At 36.5% G+C, this 24,531-nt stretch overlaps 1 protein-coding gene across 1 annotated transcript in view; it reads left to right on the top strand.

The window, feature by feature from the left end:
• The window catches only part of LOC116996846 (cytosolic beta-glucosidase-like), a 36,121-nt gene extending 22,432 nt beyond the window's left edge, over nt 1-13,689 (top strand). Inside the window, exons 2-4 of the mRNA XM_033060868.1 lie at nt 5,696-5,768; nt 9,922-10,149; nt 13,607-13,689. Coding sequence (XP_032916759.1) covers nt 5,696-5,768; nt 9,922-10,149; nt 13,607-13,689 — 384 coding nt within the window. The remainder of the gene's footprint in view (nt 1-5,695; nt 5,769-9,921; nt 10,150-13,606) is intronic.
• Nucleotides 13,690-24,531: the final 10,842 nt, after the last annotated feature.

The following is a 24,531-nucleotide window of genomic DNA, read 5'->3' as shown; positions in this document are numbered from 1 at the left end:
GCAGTGCTCCTGTACAAGGTGCAGTTTCCCTCCGGAGGTCCAGTGGTGATGTGGAGAAATCTGGTTTTCCTCTGGAGTCCAGTGAGAAAGGGTCTCCCTTAGTGTCCCAAAACCTCTGTTTTTATGAAAGAAATGTTGGGCTCTTTCCCCTGGCTGGAGCAACTTCCAATGGGATGCAGTAATTTTATCAGTCCCACAGTGGGACTCAATGGGCCATTAGCAGAAAATGACTGGCTGGAGGAAGGATGGGGTGTGAAAAGATAAAGAACAATGCCCTGCCTGGTTTCAATGGATGGCCCATTAGCAGAATATCTGCTGTTGGGATAAGGATCACTGCCCCCACCTCAACAGATGGTGATAGAATAGATACCTTTTATCACACTCTGTATTGTAACGTGCAGCTTATAATCAGGTGTGTCTTATAATCATGAAATTACTGTAATCTTTCAGCAATAAAAACCAAGTATTATGAGAAGTTTCTAAGGGTAAATATAATTTAGCTGTTAAGAAGGGCGAAGTTTTAGCAAAACAAACAGATACTGGACTTACATTTTCAAATGAGCCAAATTTGACTTCTTGTTATGGTCATTTAAATTATGTTCCAGAGGATAAGTTGCTGGAATTTTGAAGTGTATCTAGCCTAAATACTGATTTTAAAGCAGAACTAAGTATGTGCAGTGAAGATTCTATGTACATGATTTTGAAGATTTAACTGTGTAGCAAAATGGCCTACAGATTCATGGCATAAATAGGGAAATGGTGCCACTTTCAAACACGTGTAAGACTTTGCCTTCTATTTTAAAATTTTTAACAATTTTTGCTAAAATTGTTCAGATGTGTCTTTATAGCCAATTGCAGCCAAACTGATACGTTGCAGCAGATATTTTCCTGGAAAAGTCATATTAAGCATGTTTGCCAGTAGGTAGCTCTGTGAACATCTTGCAACTCTCAGTTTCTGGAAAATTTAGACAGCTCTCCCTGAAACATCAGTGGAGGGTGCTGTCTCAGCAAATAAAGTGCATTCACAAGGGACCAGAGGGCCTGCCTATATTTCTGGTATTTTTTGTGTTGTTATATCTTCCTGTTTTTTATCCTGATATTTTTGCATGAAGGCTCATTGATTTTAAGCTTGTTCACCTAAGAGATGAGTGATCCAGAAGTATGGAACAGCGGGACATACGAAGATATAAATGAATAGAGCATGGCTTTACATGAAAGGGCTTTTGCCAGGTTTTCTACTGAAGTGTGTAAATTTAAAGCTGTGGATCAACGCCCTGCTCTGCGCAATCAGTGTTGTGTCACAATGCAGTGACAGTGACAAACTCCTGAGCAGACAAGCCCACTTTAAAATACTGTATGGAGGCACTCAGCAATAAAGGACAATTGCCTTCAACGTCCAAGAACTATCAAGGACTTCTGATGACTGATGACCAATATGGAATATCACTTTACAAACTTACTATACATCCTAACGCTGTTACCATGCTGAATTGCTGAGAGTTTTTCTGGTTCAGGGAGTGATGTAACACTAGTTTGGCCCTCCTCTATACTTTGTGTAGGGTTATTCCCAGCAAGATTAATTTGTTCAAGCTCCCTAAATGCAGCTAACTTGCTCGCAACTAGCTTTAGGTCTCCAAGATATTGTGCATGTATATCTGGTATTGGAAAGCTCATAGCAGCTGGCAATCCATCAGCAGTTTCCTCAGGAATATCAAAAATTTCGAGCTGCATGATGCAATTACCAGAAGCAGTGGGAGAATATTTTATTTCTTCAGTCTCAGGCTTTTTAATGTTTTCTTAGCCAGTGGCTCACTGTTATGTCATTCACTTTGTGAAGGACAACACTGTTATATGAATGGCTTACTTTTAAGTTTTCTTCCAGAAAAGGTACCATAGCTGTAAAATTTCTAACCATCTGACTGATAGTCTGTTTTTCCAATGCCCATGCTATACATAGAAGAGAAGTGATGGCTGTAGAGCTGCTTTAAGATGAGTCATTACTTGTTTACTTATTCTTTAATAGTTTTGCCCAAATTTCACTACTGCTCAGTTACAGATTTCTGCCTAGTTTTCCTGATGTTCATAATTTTAAATCTCCTCCAGCATTACAGCTTTCCAGATTTTTACCTGTTACCATCTGCTGATTTTTTTACCAAAATATTATTCATCTGTTTTCTAAACGGAATCTCATTGCCTGTGTTTCCAATCTTCCCAAGAACCCTTGAATTATTTCTCCATTTTAAGCAGTGTGCTCAGCTCCTCCTAGTTTAATAGATCTGCAGATTTCATTAATGTACCATTTACTCCCTCTTCTAGCTCATTATTGAAGCTATTAAATGAGATCAGAAGTAATACTAATCTTTGTGTACTGCATTAAATGCCTCCCTTCAAAGTTATTGTTTATCATTACCCTTCATTGTTTGTCATCACCCTTCATTTCAGTCAACATGATAGTTCATTTCCAATTTGATTTAAGTTTGGGAACAGAATTTTGACACATTAGTGATGGGAGAAGAAAGGATAATCAACAATCCAGGAGAAGCTTCTAATTAAGGCTGAATTTAGAGAATCAAAGTTATGAGATCTCGACTGCAGCCATGGTGTAAGACGATGTCTCCATAACTTAATTGAGAACACCTTAAGCCCAGTGCTAAAATTTCTTAAAGGAAACAGTGTATCTTCTGCTCTCTTGTCATTAATTTTGTATTACAGTTTAAAAAAACCAAGTTTGTCTGGCAGACTTCAAAGTGTTTTAGTAAATTTGTTTCTCAATAGCTGTTCTATTATGTTGCCAGAGAGAGAAGCTAAATTTATGAGTAGCAATTACAAAGAGAACTCACAGAAGATATGAACTTCTATCTTTGGCTGTTTTAGAGACATGGAGTCTTGCTTCCAAAGAAGGTATATCTTTCTACTGGTCCATGCATGGTGTAAAATTTCAGGAAGAAGGTTTTTTTTTTCACCACCCCTTCAAAATTTAATTTCCAAACTCCACAGTGAATACTATTAATAGTAGGAATAGGATATTTATAGTAGGAAACATCAGTTCAGTCAGGAAAATCTCCTTTTGACAAGATATAATTCCTCTGATAAAAATTAACCCCACATGACTTAAAAGTCCAACATCAAAATCTATTCTGCTTTCACCTTAATAAAATATCTTGTATTTTTTAAAGTTAGTTGCTAACCCGTATTATCAGGGCCAATTATTCCTGCTTTTTATTGACTTGACAAAAAAATATTTGTCCAAACACATTTGGATGTTGCTTGTTTTTTCTTATGAATGCTTGAGCTTTATGTATGTGCCAGTGCAAATGTAAAGGTCTTAAACATAGTCTGGAAAAATATTGCCTGCAGATAGAGCTTAATGATTCTCCTAAAGTTTTATACCTCTATGTGTTGAACAAAACAGTGGGACAGTGTAACACTGAAATTCACATTGGCACCAGGTTATTTGTTAGATGTAAGGAAAATTATCTGAGTAAGAAGGTGGCTGATTCCTATATGCTATGCAGTGGGTCTAATAAAAACCTAATTTCAAGTCACACCACTGCAGAAAGGTGTGGGTTATGAATCCAGAAATATAAGCAGAACTGGGATCACAAATGTAGAAACTGGGTTGCCAGAAAAGTTTGATCTTAGTTGCTATTAGCACAGCATCTCTGAATTTTGAAGCCCTGCATCTTTCAGGATCTGCCTACTTATCTGACGTAACCTGGTATCTCATTACTGTGAATCTATCTTAACCTCTGAGGCAAATTTTTTTCACTCTCCCCCAGACTGCTTATGGAATATTTTCCTCCCACTCAATCCCTCTCAAAACCCATCTCTGTTGATTCCTGATGAGGAATCAGCAGTGACACTTTCTAGCCTTGTTTTTATGCTTAAGCATTTTTATAAAACTTTTTATTGGATTTTTATTGTTATTATATGCTGTCTGTCCCTCTCTCCCTATTATTGAGTTACATATTTATTATATCTCCTGTGAAATTTAATTGTATTATTCTCAGGGAAAAGATTTAATGTTACTTTTATTTCCAAAGGTGCCTACCAATAACCTTTAATGACATAAAAAATAAGCATTATTATTCTGGTCCATTAATACCTATTAATCATGATTTAAGGTGGCCTTGGTGAGTTTTACTGTTAACTGTCCTTATCTTACAGATGAAAGCCTGAGGATGCTGTATCAACAAGAGAACACTGACTAGTTCATGTTATCGATTTTTATCTGTATTATGCACATGAAGGATATGTATGTTTGCCTAGACCATGTGTCAGCATGTGTTTTGGGAACAAATTAGTATGTTGTGCCTCATTTCCCCGTTTGTTCCTTTGTATTCAAGGGGCTTTTACCTTTCCTGTGAAAGACACTTGAGGAAATACATGCCTGCTGTGAAAGCCCGATTTATTTTGCATTGCATCTGCAGTGTCTGGTTCTGCAATATTCATTTTGGAATTAAATCAGCTTCCCTGTGTCTCTACAAAGGAATTTATTTTTTTCTGAGAAGTCGATTCTTTTATTGTGTTCATTCTTGGCAAAAGTATATGCATTGATTGTATTTGTGGCTTTCCTATGTATAGTAAGGCTTCGTATTTTCATTATCAAAGAAAATTTCGCTTGCATGTATAATGCTTTGCAGAAGTAGGTCCTCACCCAGAGAGAGTTCAGAATCAAGAGAGTTGAGTAAAGAAGAACAGTGATCATATATTAATTACAGCAGTCCAATATGTGCCGACACTGACCTTGGCAAAAGCAGTGTGGATGTAGTGTTAAATAAATGGGGGAAAAGCACCAGTAAGTAAAAAGAAAAAAAAAAAATTGCAGTAGTGCCACCTAGTGTGCCAGGTGTTGCAGCTTTCAGGAGAGGGACAGTAAACTACTTTCAACCCATGCCACTTGTTACCTGACTCTCCTCCTGCTGCTGCTCCCTTTTCAGTCTGCTGACAGGAGAGCAGTAACAGCATTGACAGAAGGTAGAGGAAGAGACCTGAGGGCTGTTTTGCAGATGCTGATTCTGGCACACATGCCATAAGGTTGTCATTGCTGGTCTAAAAAAATGAGCATCCATGGGGTTTTAAAGAAGGAGAAAGATAGCTGTTCTATCTGTACTCCCATACAAATCTTGCTCGTCTACTCATTGGTTTCCACTGCAAAACATGCAATAGCGAAGATATCCTTCTTCAGCTACTGCAGGCAAGTTTGCTTGGTGTTGGAAAAGAAAAAAAATAATTTTGATGTTAGGAAAGAAGAGGGGCTGCTGGTTTTTGAAGCTTACTGATGGAAATTATTTTTTTGCCTGGTGGCTAAAGGAATTATACTGAATAGAGTATCCATAAAGTTTGCTGTATGGGAGATGGGAGGTGAGGGGCAAGTGAAGGGAAAGAGGGATCTGTTTAGTGCATTAATTCTTTGTGCTAGAAGGAGCCCTTTTACTGTGACCCTAGTCTTTTCCACTGCTGCCTTTTCCACTTTCACTGGTAGCTGACTGAACCTCTCCGCTTTAATCCCGAGATATGCAAAGTGCAGGGTTTACCCTTCAGTGTGTGAAGCTGCACAAGGTTTATTTTTGTCATCCATATAGAATCTGCTTGTAACAAGTGGAAGAGTAATCAAGCCAGGAAGCCTTGTCTGCAAACGAAACCAACATTTCCTCAACACACATAATGCTGTGTATTCACCTGTCCCCTCCAGCTGGTGCTGGAGGATATTGCTTTTCCACTTGGATTTGCTCGGGGTGCAGCTACAGCAGCATATCAAATTGAAGGTGTCAAGTTTTAGCTATCGAAGTGTTAAAGAAGTTTTAAGTGAACAAAAAGTCTGGATCCAGGAAAGAGAGTGTTTGATCTTTGCCTTGTTATGTAGATACTACTTCTGATGCAAATCCATGTAGCACTTCTGTTCAAACACTTTTGACTTGAGGAGTTAGAAGGAGGTAAAAGAGGTTTCAAACCTCAGAAATATGGGTAGCTAATGGAGCTAGTTATTTTGGGGAGCAGGTGGGAGGGGGAAGGAAGTAGTTTTTTCATCTACCTCTTGTGTATGTCCTTTTTGTAGAACTAGTTCAAGTAAATTGTTATTGGCTATTTTGAATCTGAGTGGGAGGACTACCTTGTCAGACATTGGTACTCACAAGAAGTCTTTGGTTAGGAACTCATCTCCAAAGATTATGAAAAACAATGGACTGAGAGGTTAACAGTTGGGCTTGTGGAGGCTGTCCCCCAGGGACACGTGTCCTGTTCCCAACTGAACAGGGGGACTGATGAAGGGATTTGCCCAGCACAATATGAAAATATGTTGCAGATTAGGGAATGTCAACACATAAACACAGGGGCACCTACAGCCATAACCCCTCCAAACTTTATGCTTTCATGAATGTGTCTTTATAAACCTTCAAAATACATGTAGACCTGATTTTCTCATATTATACCCTGCAACATACAGGCACTTAACTCCCATTGATTTCAGTACCTAAATGGGAGTTGTAGATTCTAAATTGTCTTTGAGGATGTAGCCTTTAGTTCTTGGTTATTGCTGAAATTGAGAGTACTTGCCCATGCTCGGTACCTTTTAACGAGCTCAGTTCACTTCACCTAATAGACTGCACAGCTCGCAGTTCCCAGGGAATCAATATTCTGGGCCAGATTCTAACTCGAGTCCTGCAATGCACATAGCTCTTCTAACTAATTTTTTAAATGTGAATTGTGTGTGCATTATAATTTCCTGCCTTTTGAGAGGCTAGATGTGCAACTTTAATGTTCTCTTAATGTATTTTTAATGAACTTTCTTAAGGCTTTTGAGTGGGGAAAACATAAAAAAAAAATCTATAATATGGTCTAGACGCTACTCAAATGACCCTTTTCCTGAGGAAGTAAGAAACTCAACAGGGAATTCCTTCTCCTGAAAGCTTCAGGGGCTGTGCAGCTTCCGCCTTAGAGGCAGCATGATTGAAGCAATAGTTCTTGTAGAGTCCAAACTCAGTTGCTGTGCATATCACAAGATACACAGTGGAAGAGGCACAAGCTGACAGGCTACTTTATTTTTTTACTGTCAGCTATATATTTATGCACAGCACAACCTTCTCCACTCTGTATATTTCAAAGCGCTAAAAAATCATACCAATTGTACTCTGCATGCTCAAAGTGCAGATTTCAAAGGTTCATGACTCAGTCAAATCAAAATCAATTTGCACCAGAACATTCAAAAGCACTTCTTCTTTCTGAGGGCCATTTCTATGCTAAATTTCAACTCTCTGCTTGATTTTTTTTCTTATTTTTTTATTTTTTTTGGGGAGAAGTTGCAAAAAAAATCCTGTAATGGTAAAAGTGGTTTTCTTCACTTCTTTCATATGCCAAATAATGGAACCGCATTAATTCAAACAAAACTACACTTTTTGGTCAGAGACCAGATAAAAAAATTTTCACTCCCAAAGGTTAAAGGACAGCTGAATTAGAGGAAAAGTGTACTTGGAAAAAAGCATGAAAACTTAAATGCTCTGATCAGTAATAATCCTGCTTTAGGGGCTTCACTAGTTGGAAAAGCATTACATTCTTTCTGCTGTAATAATTGCAGAGTATGGGGAACATGTATCATAACAATTTATATTATTCATTAGATGGGATGTCATGTGCTGATTTGGCATCCAATTCACACCTAAGTATTTTAAATGTAAAATCAGTTCCTCATGACTGTTCTTTCCTGGCCCCAAAGCTCACTAAAACTCCAGTTGTACCTGCACTATGGAGTGCTGTGCAGTGTGGAAGTTTCTGAGCAAGCTCAGAGGGGCAAGCGTGGTTCATTGAAGTGGGGCAGAGCTCTCTGCAGACTTATTGTGGCTCAGCAGGATGTGTTAGTGTACCCAGAGCTTTCTGTTGCCTCGGCTGCATTCCTTCCCACACTTTCCCACAGGTGGCTCAGATGCTCTCAGATGCTCGAGACAGAGAAGTCTCTTTGGACAGTGTCAGGAATGTGGCTCTGTTTGCTGCAGCCCCACTCAGGGCTTTACAGTGGCTAATGACCACTGGAGTAGTACTGTTACACTCTCCTGAAAATCAAATGCTTCTCCTCCTCCCTCCCACTTCCTTTCCTGGAGGAAGGCAGACAAAAAAGAGAGATCATTCAGCCTCTGCTCCAGAGGATGATTCTTAACCAAAGGTGTGCTAACTGCTTGTTGTGGCAGCTTTTTCTACCTTTCATTCTAGCTGTACTGAAAAAAGAGCTGCATCAAATCAATATGGTGCAGGAAGCCTGCTCTTAAAGGCTTCAAAATTCTAGGTACCATCAAAGAATTACTGTTATTTGTTATTTCCTGCACTTCTCTCAGATGACTATTTATTTCAGCAGTCATGTTTGAAATTTGAAGCAGGATGTAGAAAATTTGTAGTGTTTTATTTTTCTGAGGATAGTACAGACAGAGCACCAAATCTCTCATAAAATCGGAGATTAAGAAAAACTCAAACTGTCTGGATCTAAAATTTGACCTACTTTGAAGGTTGTCCCATGTAAAATTTAATTTACTGACCAACCAAATGTAGATGTATGGGTGTTCGCGTGCTGCAATAAAATTCTGTAAAGATCATGAAATGTGACAATGATCTCTGAAAAGCTAGGTTATAGAAGTGATATTACAGATTTTAGTAATGCTTTAAATTAAGTGTCTTCAATATGCTTAACCTTGCATTAAACTTAGATTTAATAAGACAGATGTATATTAAGTACTGAATATACTTAAGGGAGCAATCTTGCATTGGCAGGGGATGGACTCAATGACCTCTTAATAGTTCTCCTCCATCTCTAATTTCTATGATACTAATTGATTATTAAAACACTTTTATTGAGGATTGATATGTAGCTATTATATAGTTATTAATCTTATAACCCAACTGATATTTAATTTATACATAATTTTAACACACAATGTCATTTTAGTTTTTAAAGAATAACCCTGGAACAGTGCGTTCACTGGGACTCTGAAAAATCTTGGTGGTAAATGAGGTTGACCATTTTGAGGTTAATTGCAATTTTATGATTAAATCACACTTTACAGGGGTTTACAGAGGGAAGTGAATTTATGGAGTTCTGCACAGAAAAAAAAAAATTGTAATGTTTGCCTTGGCTGTAGCATGGCTCAGGAAAGACAAAGAAACTTGTAATGAAGAGAGGTGCATTTATTTGAATCAAATATTATATGTTGTAAGATCTCAGACAACAGCTAATTTTTGAATATTTTGATGGTAATCTGTGTATCTCACTTTTAGAATTGGGAAGAAATATCCTAAAACTCTGAAAGTTTGGGGAAAATGGTGCAGTGCTTTTGAACATTCAAAATTAATTTCTGTGAATGTCTGGCTAAACAAAAAGCAGAAGTTTTGTAGAGCTGTGTTATTAATTCAGCTTGTATATGCCTAGGGCCATGGCTCATAATGGCATTCCTTTCTTTTTAACAAACTGTCAAGATTTTCAAAGGACATCCTGAAAGCCATAAGTGCCTATTTGTTGGATGTATTTCTCATACCCTAAAGGCTTTCTTTGATATGGACTGATCTTTTACATTTATGGATGGAAGTTGCATTAGAAAATGCCCTTTGTGAAAACCTGTAATATCTCAAGAGTGGCAAACATCTGATTTTTGTCTAAAGAAGGATGAAGAGTTTTAGAAGTCTGAATGTTTTTTAAAACATAATTTTCAAATAATTAGCAGCAAGTAAAAATATGAATAAATGCAAAACCTAATGCAAATGCATATTAATACTTGAAAGTTCCTAGTTACTTTAAATAATATAAGGAGTGGGTAGAGAATATCTCTCAATTTGCCCATGGGATTTTCAGGTATTTGCACCTACTTTGTGATAAATTATTTAGTTGCAACATATGTCTTTTGATGTCAAAAGTGTAATGACCAAGTTTTGTTTTTCAAGCAGAAGGCTGGAATGCAGATGGAAAGGGCCCTAATGTCTGGGATATATTCACTCATCAGGGAGGAGATCGAGTTTTCAAGAACCAGACTGGTGATGTAGCTTGTGGCAGCTACACTCTGTGGGAGGAAGATTTGAAATGTATCAAACAGCTTGGATTGACTCATTATTGCTTTTCTCTTTCCTGGTCACGTCTGTTACCTGATGGGACGACAGGTTTCATCAACCAGAAAGGCAATTGTTTCTTAAAAATAGAAGGTTGCAGCTTTAATTCAAGGTTATTGCTGCAGTCTGGCATAATTAATCCAGTATGCTATTCTGCAGTGTAGCTTTGAAATTGCAACTTTTTTTCAGAGTAATTATAGGATGATTTTTTATAGGTTTGCAACAACTTACTAATTAATATTCTAGATCCCCTCGGATAGCACAATCTTTTGGGATAGGACTATTATTATGTTTCCTATGTATCTTTTTGCTTACTCCAGTTTTTTTTTAATTGTAACTCTAAATCATTTTGCTTCATCAGAATGTTTATACTTACAGGGATCCTAGCCATGAGAATATTTTTGGATGGCTTACAATAGACAAGTTATCTCATTTGGCAAGTGCATTTAGATAGCTTATCAGTAAACTCCAATGTGCTGAACTTCACATTGACTATTTTGCACTAAGGGACATACTTTTCCCAGACATTTTTCTTTAGCAAATTAGAGAGGATTCTTCAGACTGATAGGAATTATGCTTAGTTTTCTGGCAAACAGAAGCTCTGAAAAGAAGAGTTTTCACAGTCTCAGCAGGCAGTGTATATGTGTAAAGGGATACAGCACATAAAAAAATTGGTCAGATTGTTAGGAGTCAGATACAAAGTTTGTTTCACTTCTGATTAATTTAATTTCATCAGTGTGGACTGGGGGAGAACTTAAGGTTACTCACTAGGAAAAGACAGGAAAGGGCAGTTGTGCCCACAGAACAGAGGGAATGGAAGAAAGAAGTAGTAAAGAGAATTGTGAAGAATAAAAGCAACTGAAGCTGAACCAGAAACAATGGGAGAATCAAAGAAGCTGGCTGAGATCTCTTGTATGCTGAGAGGATAATGTTCCAAGGAGAAAAAAAGTACATTTGAATGAACTTCTGAATTTCTTCTGAATTCTGTTTTCTACTCTTCTGCATCTCAGTTCAACCAAGAAGATATATATCCTTGTGCTTCTAGGGCAGTATTTGCCTTGGCAATTCCTTTCTTCTCCTGGTTTGAAGATTGGAAAGAGGGAAGGCTACAAAGGATAGGACTTCTTAGAAAATACTCTTCATATTATCCTTATCTGTACTAGGATGGTACCAGCAGAAGCAATCTTTTTGTCCAGAATTTTGGTCATGGAGAGCTTGGCTCTTCAGTAGACAGCAGCCTATCCTCTGCATCCTGCAGATCAAGGTTTTCACCAGAGAGTGGAGGAGCCTTTGTTGAAAGATTTCAGAGAAGCGGGGCTGGTAAATCTGCTGTAAACAGACCAACCAACCATTTTTCCATGCAGAGCATGCCAGGTATATGTGCCAGTATCCCAGAGAGGCTTCAATTGAAGCATTTTCTTTGCCACCAAAATTTACAATACATGGCCCACTTTCACTGGCACAGATTGTCTTTCCCTCAGAATGCTTTGTGGTGTGTTGAATTTAAATTTGGCTGAGTCGTTGTAGTTTCTTTCCTGTACTGATATTCCTTCAGCTGGGGCTGCAGGCACTGTAAAACCTCAGCAAGCTGCCTACTGAATGGGCTTTGTTATTTAGTTGTCAGAGTGGGAGATAGCAAGCAGACATTCTGAATGCACGTGGTAGGGAAAGCTAACATTTTGACAAAACTCAGCTGTAATTTCAGAAAATGTTCACTTGATCCCCAGTATAAGCAGTTGCCTGATTAATATTATGAACTTTACATTTAACGAAAGGGCATTGGCAGAACTCCAAGTAGGCCAGCTTTCATTAGGCAGGAGTTCACTTCTCCTGTGCAGTGATCTGTTGAAGCAATTGTAACTGCATAGCATGGAAAGGCCATCATCTTCTATATAAACATTTTTGCAAAGAGCATGTGAAGAATTAGAAAGCTTAAAGCAATGTCCTTTCAAATAAAATCATTCACACCAACTGATTCACTACCAATTTCACACCTAAGATGTAGGACATTTGAAAACCTTTAAAACCATTCTGCTTCTAACTTGGTGGAGGTAGGGTCTTTTCAAGCCGTGGTGTTGTATTGTTCCTAAGATGTGTCAGGTTTTAGCTTAAAGCTTACACCAAGTTTTTAAAATATTTTTGTACAATTATTTTTATCCTAGAAGGTGCCCTGAGCAGAGCAAGTGAGGTGCTAAACGTTAGGTGTCAGTGAAGAAGACAGAAGTTGTAGACAAGAGGATATTGAGCCTGTGAGAATTTGGTGCTATGCCTCACTTCAGCATGAAGGTAGGGAATCAGAATGGGGAGAGAAGATGATAGAAAGGAGAAAAGGACAATTCTTCACTTTCTGCTGATAAACTGCTCCTTAATATATATAATCCCAGAACTTTGGGTTATCTCCACAAAACCCTTATATACACACTTCCTCACAGGAACGTTTTTTTCTGCATTTCTGCTTCAACCTGACTTGCAGGTACATCCAGAGAAACTAAGTCAGCCTACTCTGGAAGGTGTGAGACAACCTGAAAATTTGACTAGACATTCACATTTTTCAGGCATGCGGTTCTATTTCTCTTCATTTTCTAACAAAAGGCATAAATCTTTTCCAATATAGGTGTTCAATTGAGATGTAAAAAATAAATGATAGCTGGTTGCATTTAAATGTTATAAATTGTACTATATAATTTATAATCTGAAAATTAGGATGAGAAATGGTAGTGTCTTCTAGGTAGGGGTTGAATATGAGAGGACAGGATCCCATGGCAGCAAAGGATCTCTTTTTTCCCAGTTTAAGCTTATGTAGTAAACCTCGTAGTCTTATCAGCAAAGTGTTAACACACACCCAGTCCCACTGAAGATAAATAGAACCTCAATCCAAAGTTGGAGTAACAAGATGCATTTGCTACTAATTGCTATTGCAAATTGCAAAAATTTGCTTTTCAAAGTTCATGTTCTAGTATATTCCTTTCTCTTTTGCATGGGTGCCTTCTCAGGCACAGGCACACGTCTCCTCAGAATTTAATGAGTTTTTCTGGTGCTGCATTCAGAAGGAAAAGCAAACTACATGTGAGATTTATTGGAAATTACTTTGTAAACAGTCTTATTGAGTCTTGCTGTGCTAAGGGATGTGTATGCACCTGTTTGTTTAGGAGGAGTCGCTGTCTAAATCCGGGGTTCATAATTGATTGCTGCAGTAAATGTTGTCTTGGCGGGAATCCCTAAGATCAGTCATTTGAGGTTGGGTTAAGTTGAATCTAATACTGTCCTTTTAAGAAGAAGGTAGTATGGCATTCTGTGTTGGCATTTTCAAACATCAATACACAGTAAGCTGAACCTGAAAATACCAAGGAATACATAATAGAAGCATAGAACAAATTTCCCATTTTGGATTAAACAAAATCTCTGGTTCAGAAACTGTTAAGAATAATGATCTAAGCCAAACATAACCTCCTAAGTATACATTTTATTAACCTTTGCAATTTAGTCTTCCTATTCCTACTTTTTGCTGTGTTTTCTACTTCTGTAGGTATTTTTCAGTTCTGTGTTTCAATACAGCAAGGCCTTGGGATAGATATTTCACAAGCACCTATGTCTCATAAGGATATCTGATAGTCTAAGACCCACAACAATTTTATGAGATTTAGGTTTCTGAGGTTATTAAACACTTTGGTATATTTAGCCCAAGTCTCTGAAGCAAAGACTGACTGATTTCTACATTCCGCCAGCATGAGAGAGACCTATTCTTGTCTGGAGCCCCTTAGCTTAGCAAATAATAATTCAAGGCCACTGTTGGCCTTTTCCAATTACGGCACTAAACCAGATAGTTCAAGCAAAAGAGCAAGCTAATTGATGCTCTTTGAACCAGAGCTTATGATGTGTATTTCAATATCTAGTGTTTTCAGAAGGTTTAAAAGCAATGGTGTTGTGTTTGGATGCAAGAAAAATTAAAAATGCCTATTTAAGAGCTTAAAGTATCCTGATATTTAAACTTACAGTGACCTCTCAGCAGCATAAAAATAGTCCTTTAGGAAACATATTCATGTCAGCCACTGTTAAATCTGTACAGAAGGTGAATTCCTTTTAAGTCTCTAGAAATACATCCCCAGTACTGGCCAGCTTTAACAACACATCCAGGAAATTAAAGTTGATCTCTGTCTTAGCAAAGAGGGGACAAGAAAGGTTAGAAGTCATGAGCTTTTAGAGAGGTGAGCTAATTCCTTCTTGCAGTTAGAAGGACTGAGCAGTCTGCAGCAGTGCAGTGTAAAAGGGGAAGAGATGGTTTCTTGGAGAGACTATTGTCAAGCCATTCAGGTTGGTGGCTGAAGAGACCAGTGCCTCAAACTCCATATAAAATCTAGTAGAACCCAATGAAAAGCCTTAAATATAATATAGATCTAATGAGTGAAATGTTGAATTCACACCATTGCCAAATGTTGAACACATTGACAGTGTCTTTGTCCTGACGCTGGAACAGTGATGGAGAATGGAACATTCGAGAGGAAACAGCTAATCCAGCTAACCAAGTTCAAAACATAGAAGATCAGCTTAGTAACCTTGCTGAGTGTGGCACTGAAGTTTTTAAAAGACACAGTTCTCAAGGAGAAAAATGGTTTTGTTAGAACGAATCTACCTGTAAGGCTCTCAAGCATCAGGCTTTTTCCCACAGGTTGTATCTTGCACATGCAGTCAGGCTGCCATTCAGGCATGTAAATGAAAGGATTATATTTCCATGTGACCAGCACCCATCAGAATTATGTTTTTCCTGGGGAGTTGCTGTCCACTGATCTATTTTGAAAATTTGCATCCTCATTTCATTTTATGTGCCTGGTTGGAACATTTTGTGTGCTGAGCATTTTTGCCAACTCTGGGGTCTTGTAACAGTAGTCAACATGCACTTGAGAGAAAATATTTGCATCTCATAACAGAGAAAATGTGCAGTGAAGTTACTTTAAGTGTTAAAATGTAACAAAATCATTATAAAACCTTGTTGTTTCCTTTAGTATTTTCAGAAGTCAATTCTTACTGCAAAACCATTATTAATCTGGAAAATTAATCCTGCTCCCTGTATCAGTTTGATTTACCTTAATCCTTAAAAAACACAGGTGACTGGAGATCTGTAAGTATTGGTACCAGAGCTTACAAGTAGTTTTAATGTGTAAAAACTCCTGCTAAACCCTGATGCAGTTGTGGTAAAACTGCATTAAAACATTTGGAGAAAACACTGTGGACTTGTGTCTGTAGCTCTGATTGATAGAACCTCTGAATTCTGCACAAGATTTTTGAGGAGCCCATCTGGATGGCATAAGATATTGTATAAGATATAAATAAACAAGTCACCTTGGGATTTGCAATTTAATTTTTTCATGCTGGCTATAAAGAGTAGGAGCCTTAGTGTTTTCCTATTACCTTTGTACTTGATATCTGTTTTACTATTTGAAATGACACACCAGTGTTATATCATCTTTTGAACTTCAGAAATTACCTTTCTGATGCCAGCAGTAAGGCTTTCCTGGCATGCATCTACTCTTGGCAAGGAGATGTGTGGTGACTGCCAGTACCAAGGGGTTAAGGAGCAGTGACAATAAGCAGATGCTAATGCAGGAAAGATATTTTAGTCTTCTCATTAAAATAAGTCATTTCACTGTCTTCATGGATATTTGCACAGTTTTGCTTTTCCATTGTTAGTCATAAAAGGTCACTTCATGGAAAATTAAGTTAATAGGGTCAGTGCAATTTGATGAAAACTAGTTTTAGTTTGTAGCTTAGAAAAGATAGAGGATAATGCATCTGATTTTATGGGCTCTCTTACATCTGTTCTGAATAAAACTTCTGCTTTCTCTTGGTCTAGGATACATATAATAACACTATAATTTACCTCACTGAGAATGGGTTTTCCCAAAGTTACCCTGCTCTACTTGATGCCAGTCAACAATGGGAGTATTTCAGACTGATTTTACAGGAAATTTTAAAAGTCAACATTTAAAATTATGAAATATTAGTTGTGCAAACCTAATATAATTTTATTCCATGTTTATTTGCATTCAACAATGACGAAGCTAAGTTTTAGCTTGATGGTAAGAGTTGTATAAATCAAAGTGATGTGATTAGAAAAAAATGTTTAGCTGAAAGGAAAATAAGTAGTTTTAATCTTGGTGTGGCAACAAAAGAAAAGGTCCTCCAGAAATACATTGTTCCTAAACTTTTTTTGTAAGGTCAAAATTCTTCATTGAGCAGAGCTACCACATTAAAAAGTGCTTATCATTCATACTTTTTATTGTGCAGGATTTAAAGTTGAGTGCACCTAAAAATCTGACCATTGCATCTCATTATATCCTTACAGAACACAGCCTCCCACACACAGTGGGGTCTGTGTAACAAGTAATTACTCTACACAGCCATTAAGTCATTATAACTCAGCTTCTGCCTTTGTGTCAAGGTGGTCAAAACTGCTCAGCACTAGCAAAGGTCTGTTTTTATGTTTTACTTATAGTTTTTGTATTGGGCCAATTTCCAGTCTTCTGGAAATTTTTTCCTTACCTCCCTTTTGTTGATAGTATACTCTAGTATATTCTAGTAGGAATTTATTGGAAGTAGATCTTCTCACTATGTAGCAAATGAAATGCATTTTAAGATTTCAGTTCATTTAGATAACAGCTAGTATTCTTGTTGTATTTTTCCAAAGCAATTGCAGTCCTGAAAGTCATGCCATAGTTAAATAAATTTTTGTGGCTGTTTTTACATTGTCATGCTTATTTAATTTTACTTTTGCTGTTTATATTCTTTATTTAATCCTTACATTTGTTAAAATGTTCACTTATAAGCTGTCTTTCTATCTTCATCCTTTTCATTTAGAGTTGCAATATACAAAAACCCATGCCAATTACCTCTTTTTCTACATCTAAGTAGAAGAAGTTCCTCTTTCTATCTGAAGCAGACCGGTCATCTTTGCTCTCTTTGGAGAGCACTTCCTGGGCTGCTCCATATCTGACCCCAAGCCATATCTGGCAACTTATTATTGGACAGCAGATTTATCAAGGATTTTTGTTTACTTTTAGGTTTGTAGACAAGATACCTGGGTTTGACTTTCTCTGAAGATGCAAAGAAATTCAGAAACAAAGAATTCTCACTATTAGATGAAATGGAATTCATTTACCAGATCTAGTTGTTTGAATATGTCTTAGAATGTACGACAGTTTATCCTGCAGTGAATATGTAGGGTAGGTCTGATGAATCCCACTTTTATGCATTTGTTGACACAGTTCTCATGCATAGTAACAAATGAATGAGACTAGCTTGGATGTAGATGCTTATTGGAAGACATCAAGAATTGGGTAAAATTTGCCTTTACCATTTGTTCAGTCCAAAAAATACTTTCAAATGTGTATGTGGTCTAAGTTAATTAGTGCAACCTTGCACAGATTTAGTTATATAGCATGGTGGAATGCTGGCTGAAATGGGTGCCTCTGTACAAAGATAATACAGCTATTAAATCCATCTACTGTAGGCAGTCTATGAAGAAATGTCAGTAACATTATCCCCATTGACTCTGCCTGCTACACTGAGTAAACAGTTTGTCAAGGCCACTCCACATGTAATGACCCACAAATGAACAACCCATTTCAAGTTTTCAGCTCAGATTGATGCAAAGCAGGATACTCAAAGATGTTGGCTTTATTAAGTGCTCAAATGCTTAACCATTTATTAAGTGTTACATGAAGCATAACGATTTAATTGCTTTGCTTACAGTGTCTACTCTACGATAATTCCTTATCTTTTGAGCTAACTTTTGAAATTATTAGTGCAGACTCATTTATGCAAGGGGCTCTGACTCATGACAGGAGACTGCAGATTCTGCTGTAGGATTTAAACACCTACTTACTTTTTTGACTAACCAATAAATAAACATGCTTGACTACAAAGGAGACTATATCTACAGTTTGTTACTGCACTTGTTATTAGAAATATTTTAGTATGTTATAATTATATTGATAGTATCACCATTTAATATTTTTAATTAAAAATAATCCTAGCCTTTAAGATACATATTTACACTACTTATGTTAATTTTGGCATCCAAAATTTTCAAAATAATAAGAATCTTCCATTTTCAAGATCTCATGTCTTAGAAAGAGTTAAACTCTAGTACTCTGAAAATCAGAGTACTTCAGAACTTCTCAAGCTACATGTCCAAAATTACTAAATTTTTTTATTGTCATCAAGACTGTTTAAATTACAGGATTTTGGACGGTAGGAGCAGTCCTGAATTGGTACACCAATATTGTCAGAGAAAATTGAGATTTTTATCTTTTATCTAGTTAAAAAGACCAGAAAGAGCAATATAAATACAAACTAGGAAATAGAGAGCAGCATGCAGCTGCTATAAATCATATCATTGCTATTATAAATGTGTACAACTGCTGCCATGTTGCTTCTGCAATATATGAATAGATAAAAACATCAATATTTTAAGAAATGTGGATATACATATTTAGCACCTCAACAGAGCCATAAGCATGCATGGTGCTTTACAGATAAATGAAAGTGATGTCTTCTTACCCCAAGGAACTAAAATCTAATTTAGATACAATGCATGAAGAGATGGCGAACAAAAAGCTGGATGAGAGGTAAAAAGAGAACATGGGTCAGAGTAGTCAAATGCTTTTTAGTACAGTTGCTCTTTCTTAATTTTATGTAATGTATGTTAAGGATGACATCTAGGCCAAAGATCAACGCTGCCAAAAAGAAAAAAAGATATTTGAAAGTACTTAGTTATGAAAAGTGGAGCTTTTAAAAAAAAAGGTAATGTAGTTCTATAAAGTCTGTGGAGAACAGCAGAGCAGATATGGGTAAACTGTTGCCAGCTGATGGAGAAGAGCAATGAAGGTATTCCATATTCTGGTTGGTAGAAGATTATTAATAATGCTGAGGGGGAGGAAAAAACGAATTAAATTAATTTTACGTTGCAGAGTGCTGCAAGAAGTAGGCCCTGGAAGTTGGTAGAAATAGAAAGTAAAGAAATTGAGGATGATGTGATGTGATATGAGCAGAGGCAAATAGGAGGGAGATGAGCAAGAATAAATGTGAACAAGCAGGACTAGATTTGGAAGTAAATAGGAAACATATGAACATTTAATTTGGAGTCAGCTAGAAGGTCAGCAGTAAAAGATGCAGGGCAAATAGGAGAAATGATTGTGAGGAGAAAAGGATGGGTAAAGTTTAAGATTCAGATGGTGTTAATTTTCTCCTTAAATATGCTTGAATGATGCAGAAGAGAAAATGAGATACAGAGAATGCTGCCTGCAATGGGAAGGGCAGAGCAGAACTAGAACTGACAGAAAGCAAGGTGGTGCAGTTAAGAAGATTTTAAAAATTGAACTTTAAGTTAAATGCAGTCCCTTCTGGATAGCTTTTTGTGTCCTTTTTCCCTCAGATTTCTAAGAATTTTTATAAAACCTTTTATTTATTGTTGTTACTGTACATTCCAACCTTGCTCTCATGAACTAACCATTTAGTCTGTGTTGTAGATACGTACAAGCCTGCTTTTGCTGCATTCCCATGCACATGAAACAGTGAGGTTATAATGCAATACTCTAGTCCATGAAAATATGATTTATTGTTAAATTAAATATGGATGTCATAATGTGAGCCCCTTGGGTCAACTATAAGCTTGAATGTTATTGAAAGAGCTGCAGCAGCAGCTCTGTTTCTTCATTGCCGCTGACAAAAATGCCTCTACAAATAGAATACAACAATGCAGACATATTAAAGAGTCTCTGAGATGTGCTGTCCCTGGCATAACATTGCCATGTGACATTTTCAAGAACTATAAATACATTGACTGCATTATAGTGTAAAAGTTAAGAAGCTCTGCAGTAGTCACTGCAGAAGCATTAAAATCAAGCTGAATTTTTTGTGCATACTATGAGGGATTCAAAGCTTTTAAGAGCCCAAACCAACTCAAACAAAATAAACAACTGAGAAACTCTCAAAATCATAAAGATATAGGTGGGCTACGGCAATATTTTTATATTTTTTAGTGTAATTTTAAAAAGGTCCAGAAGAAACAAGTACGATTCCATAAAGTTCCAGTTAAATGCCAGTATTATAAGTCCCCATTGTGACAAGGGCAGATACATATAATTTCATAGAAAAAATATGTGAGACCCTTCAGACAATAAAAGTTACAATTACCACTTTGTAGCAGTATTTGCTTGTTAGTCAAAGTTTTTACATAATTTTTTCACATTAATCCTTTAATCTGAATGTTTTAACCTGCAAAAATGAGCTTTTTTAAAACTCTTAGCCAGCAGTTTTGCAGTGCAAAATTATGAAAGAATATTTTATTTCTCCAAAATGTCCTGTATTCTGCCTCCATAATTATTTTCAGTGAAAAAAAAAATCATAGTTGTGAACTTGTAAGCTTGTGAGCTTGTGTTGGGAAACTTTCTACTGGAATTAGGGTAATAAAACCCTGACCAGGACAACAACAGAAGAGGATCTCTGAAACAAAGATATGTAATTGAATTTTTTCACTGTCTTTGCCTTGATTTTGATTGAAAAAAACCCAAAAGGAATTAAAAGGGAGATAGATGCATTAGCTGTTAGATGTCTCTGGATTGATCAGCTCACCCCAGGGGAAAGGACTGTAAGACACCAGAGCTTTGTCTGCAGTGTTAGAAAGGGGACAGCTGACTGAGTGGTGCAGCAGTTTGTCCAAGGTTTTGGGAACTGGGATGCAACCAATATTTCATGTCCTCCCACAATACCTGGGATGTGCTTTGATTCAGAAGTAACCAGACCCCCAGTGAACTGTTTTCAAAAGCATTAGTAGCTGCAGCACAAGAACAGCTCCTGCTCTGGGGAGGAGAGACACAGTGTGGGAGGCTTTAGCTGCCTCAGAGAGGATAACCCAAGGAATTATGCACTGTGGATGTTGTACTACTGCTAGATAGCTCATGGTTAAGTCCCTGCTAGAAACCTCTTTGGAGTACCAGTTTTGTTACATACATACTGATTTCCTTGCTTAGCAGTACTACTGGACTGTTGAAGCAAAATTCAGGAGTTTTCAGTTTTGATGCTGTTTGCTTAAGTTTTGCCAAGCAAAAACTGGGAATCTCAACAGCTAATAAGTTTCTAATTTCCAAATCACACCTATGTGGCCAGAAAGTTAGAGGCAATTATTGCTCACCACTAGACAGTTCCTGTAGGAAATGGTTTTTACATGTACAATGTAATCCCCACATCAGAAGTAGCTACTGTAGTTTTTTGATTCTGGGTTTTTTTTATTGCACAAGATGAAAGACAATGACAACTCTGATGGGAAAAAAATCACAAGTAAAAAGGAGGGATTTTGGCCTTTATGATGCATAAACAGTCTTTTATGAAAATTGTGAATTTAAATTCATCAGATGTGAATAGCACATAACATCATTGAGTTTGATATCAGTTTTAAGCCACATGCTTCATATGGAGCTACCTTTCAGGAGTAAATGTACTGAATCCACAGAGGTACATCATTAAAAATTACTGGTAGTGTTGTGTCTCTGAGACAGCTTTTAATTTATATATCCCCCTTTTTAAGATAATACAGCTTTAAATAACTCAGGCCCATTAAGTAAATTCTAAATGCTTTCTTAGGATTATATACAGGATTGCTATTAGCAAAAACTAAGTTAATATGCAATACAATTTGGCTAAGCTTTCCCACATAGGCATATATCTTTCCTGTAATTGAGAGATAAGTTCAGTTTATTAGAATAAACATCTGTATTTAGATAGCTATCACTTCTTAGTCACGGATTTATATTCCAGAAAAAGAGATTTTGCCTTTTAATATACAACAGGAAACATATTTCTTCTTATGGCAGAGCTTATTACCAAAAATATTATGAAAATTTCTTCAAAGGGTATGACAAAATTTGAGAGAAAGCTAATAAATGTTGTAGTACTTTCATTCCAAGATGTTGATATATTCCTGAGTACTTTTCATGGGATGTATTAATACTCTGCTTCTCATCAGGCTAAGTGTCTGCTGTTGACCATCTAAGTAGATAGACCTGTGATATGATCATCCTTATCACCATTTGACAATTACTGATGAATGGATCTCTTCCAAGACACATTTTCAGAACTGCAAATAGAAGAACAAATGAGAAGATAAACTTAGTTAGGATTTACTGTATTAAAAAAAACCCTGTGTTTTGAAGAGCTTGTGTTGGTAGCTAATATATTACTCTCCGGCTTCCAAGCTAGTTATTTTCACTATGTTTCTGTGATAATAATAGCTCATCATTTGATTCCATGGGAGTTATTGTCATTCTAAAGGGCTGCAGACGATATAAATGCAGCTGTATAGGGAATATTACAATGTCAAACAAAGTAGTGTCATTGCAGATCTACGTATATGCTGCCACAATGTTAATACAAATGGAAAGAAAACATTGATCAATAGAGCATAGTATCAGAAGTGATTGGATATAATGCACAAAATGCATTATCTCTTATACAGTCTTGTTAAATGAAAATATAACTTTAAGGCTATAAAAACAGTGCATTGGATTTGAGCTAACGTGTGCCTGGTTGTTGAAAGCCACTGCAATTTTTACTGAGCAAGTATATGCCCCTTCATGCATTAACACATACATTCAATATGACCTACTTTATAATTGCTGTGGGAGTTTGCCTTTGCATTTTTTGAGAGTTCTCTGTTCAGATTCTCAACCATAGCATTGCATTAGCTTATTTGCATTGAATCAATTTTGCTAAGGGTTCTCACATTTTTGTATTAAGAAGTACTTAGCTTTGTTACATAGGGAATGAAATATCATGATATCAATGTTAACCTAGGGAAATTGAGGTAGCACAAGTTCAGTGTAATTTAGCTAAGGTCAAAAAGCAGATGGGATAATAATAGGAAGAGTACCTGGATTCTTCTGCACTCCTGTTCTGACTCTATATGTGCAATGCCACATTCCTGCTGCTAACAGACATTTTGAAATAAACATTCATGTCAGAGAATATGAATACGTACCTGAATGCATGGTGTACATCTTTCAAAAACTCTAATGGGAAAGTCATCTAGTGAACTTGTATAGTAGCTGTAAATGAAATACAAAATGTTACTATTTCAAACACATTAAGGACACTTATCCTTATTGAAGCAAGTCTGATGTTTGAACAGAAGATTTTTGAGGAGTTAATAATTCTATTACACGGTGGAATAATTTGCCCAGAAAAAAGATGGATGATTATATTTCTCGGAAATAAAAAACTAAATGATCAAATAGTAAAATAAGTGCAAAGTATTATACCTCGATAAGAATGCTGCATCTGTGAGGATATAACACAAATTAGAATACATAAATTGGAAAAACCCCACAGCTTTTACTTCTTCATGCTAGAATAACAGCAGACCAGCTACATGAAGGTTTTTAGAGTTCCCTAACAATTTTTTTTTTAAGAAGGAAGGAAATATAAGAAAATAAAGTTCTTGAAAGGAGAATCAATTTTATCATGTCCATGATAAATGCTTAAAAATTTACTTTTAAATTTAATTTTCTTACAATAATGTAACAGTTTAGTGTATTTCCTTGCTATTCCCCAAAAGAATGAACCTTCTGTTGCTGTCATTATTTTACTTGTAAAAGTAACACCTGAAATATTTATAATATTTATAGTAATTCTATGTTCAGTTTTCGAATTGTGCATCCTGGAACATTTACACAGCCTAACAGTGATTTGGAAACATGAGAATGTAGGGCTTTTGTAACAATCTTGAATTAGAGGTAAAATCTGGATGTAATTGGACTTATATGGCAAGTATTTGCTAGTGTTAGGCTCAAGGGATTAATTGTCAATTAAAAATTCCTCTGCAATGGCTGGTTACAAAGCAAGAAAAGAATGTCTGTGAAGGTTCCTCTCTTGCATCTAACACCATGTCTCCTCTGCTTCAGTATTTAAGAAGCCTTTAAGCCATTTCCATTTAGTCTTCCTTTTTATTCCCTCAGTAACACCATTGGGTTATGCCTAGCAAGGCTTTTGAATTCCTAGAAGCTCTCACTGTCTTCACAGCGAAAGTGTAATTTTTTATTGATTTTTTTTTTTTCTCTACAAATTTGTTGGTATGGAATAATAAAGTTTATATGGACAGCTGCTATGGGAACTTTAGTAAAGGGCTTAAGCAACAAAGAAAAGCTTTGATTTTTTCAGAAAGAATCAACTGTATGTGCCTTAGGTGTTTGAATGTTTCTATAAATAAGTCAGAAATCAACAACAGTGTTACAGTAGTTTGTACCCTTCTTTCTTGGAAGTATAAGAAATTATATATGAAACATAATTTTACTTTTTTTTCTATACTGTGTATCCTTTATAATGGATTCTTGCTGATTACTTGGATGATTTTTTTTAAAAAACGACAAACCAATGCTTGTGTTATTGAAGATACAGGGTCAG

This window comes from Catharus ustulatus, chromosome 5 (genome assembly GCF_009819885.2).
Source record: "Catharus ustulatus isolate bCatUst1 chromosome 5, bCatUst1.pri.v2, whole genome shotgun sequence".
Taxonomy (NCBI): domain Eukaryota; kingdom Metazoa; phylum Chordata; class Aves; order Passeriformes; family Turdidae; genus Catharus; species Catharus ustulatus.
The sequence above is the reverse complement of the archived record's forward strand: the minus strand, read 5'-3'. Positions and strand labels throughout refer to the sequence as shown.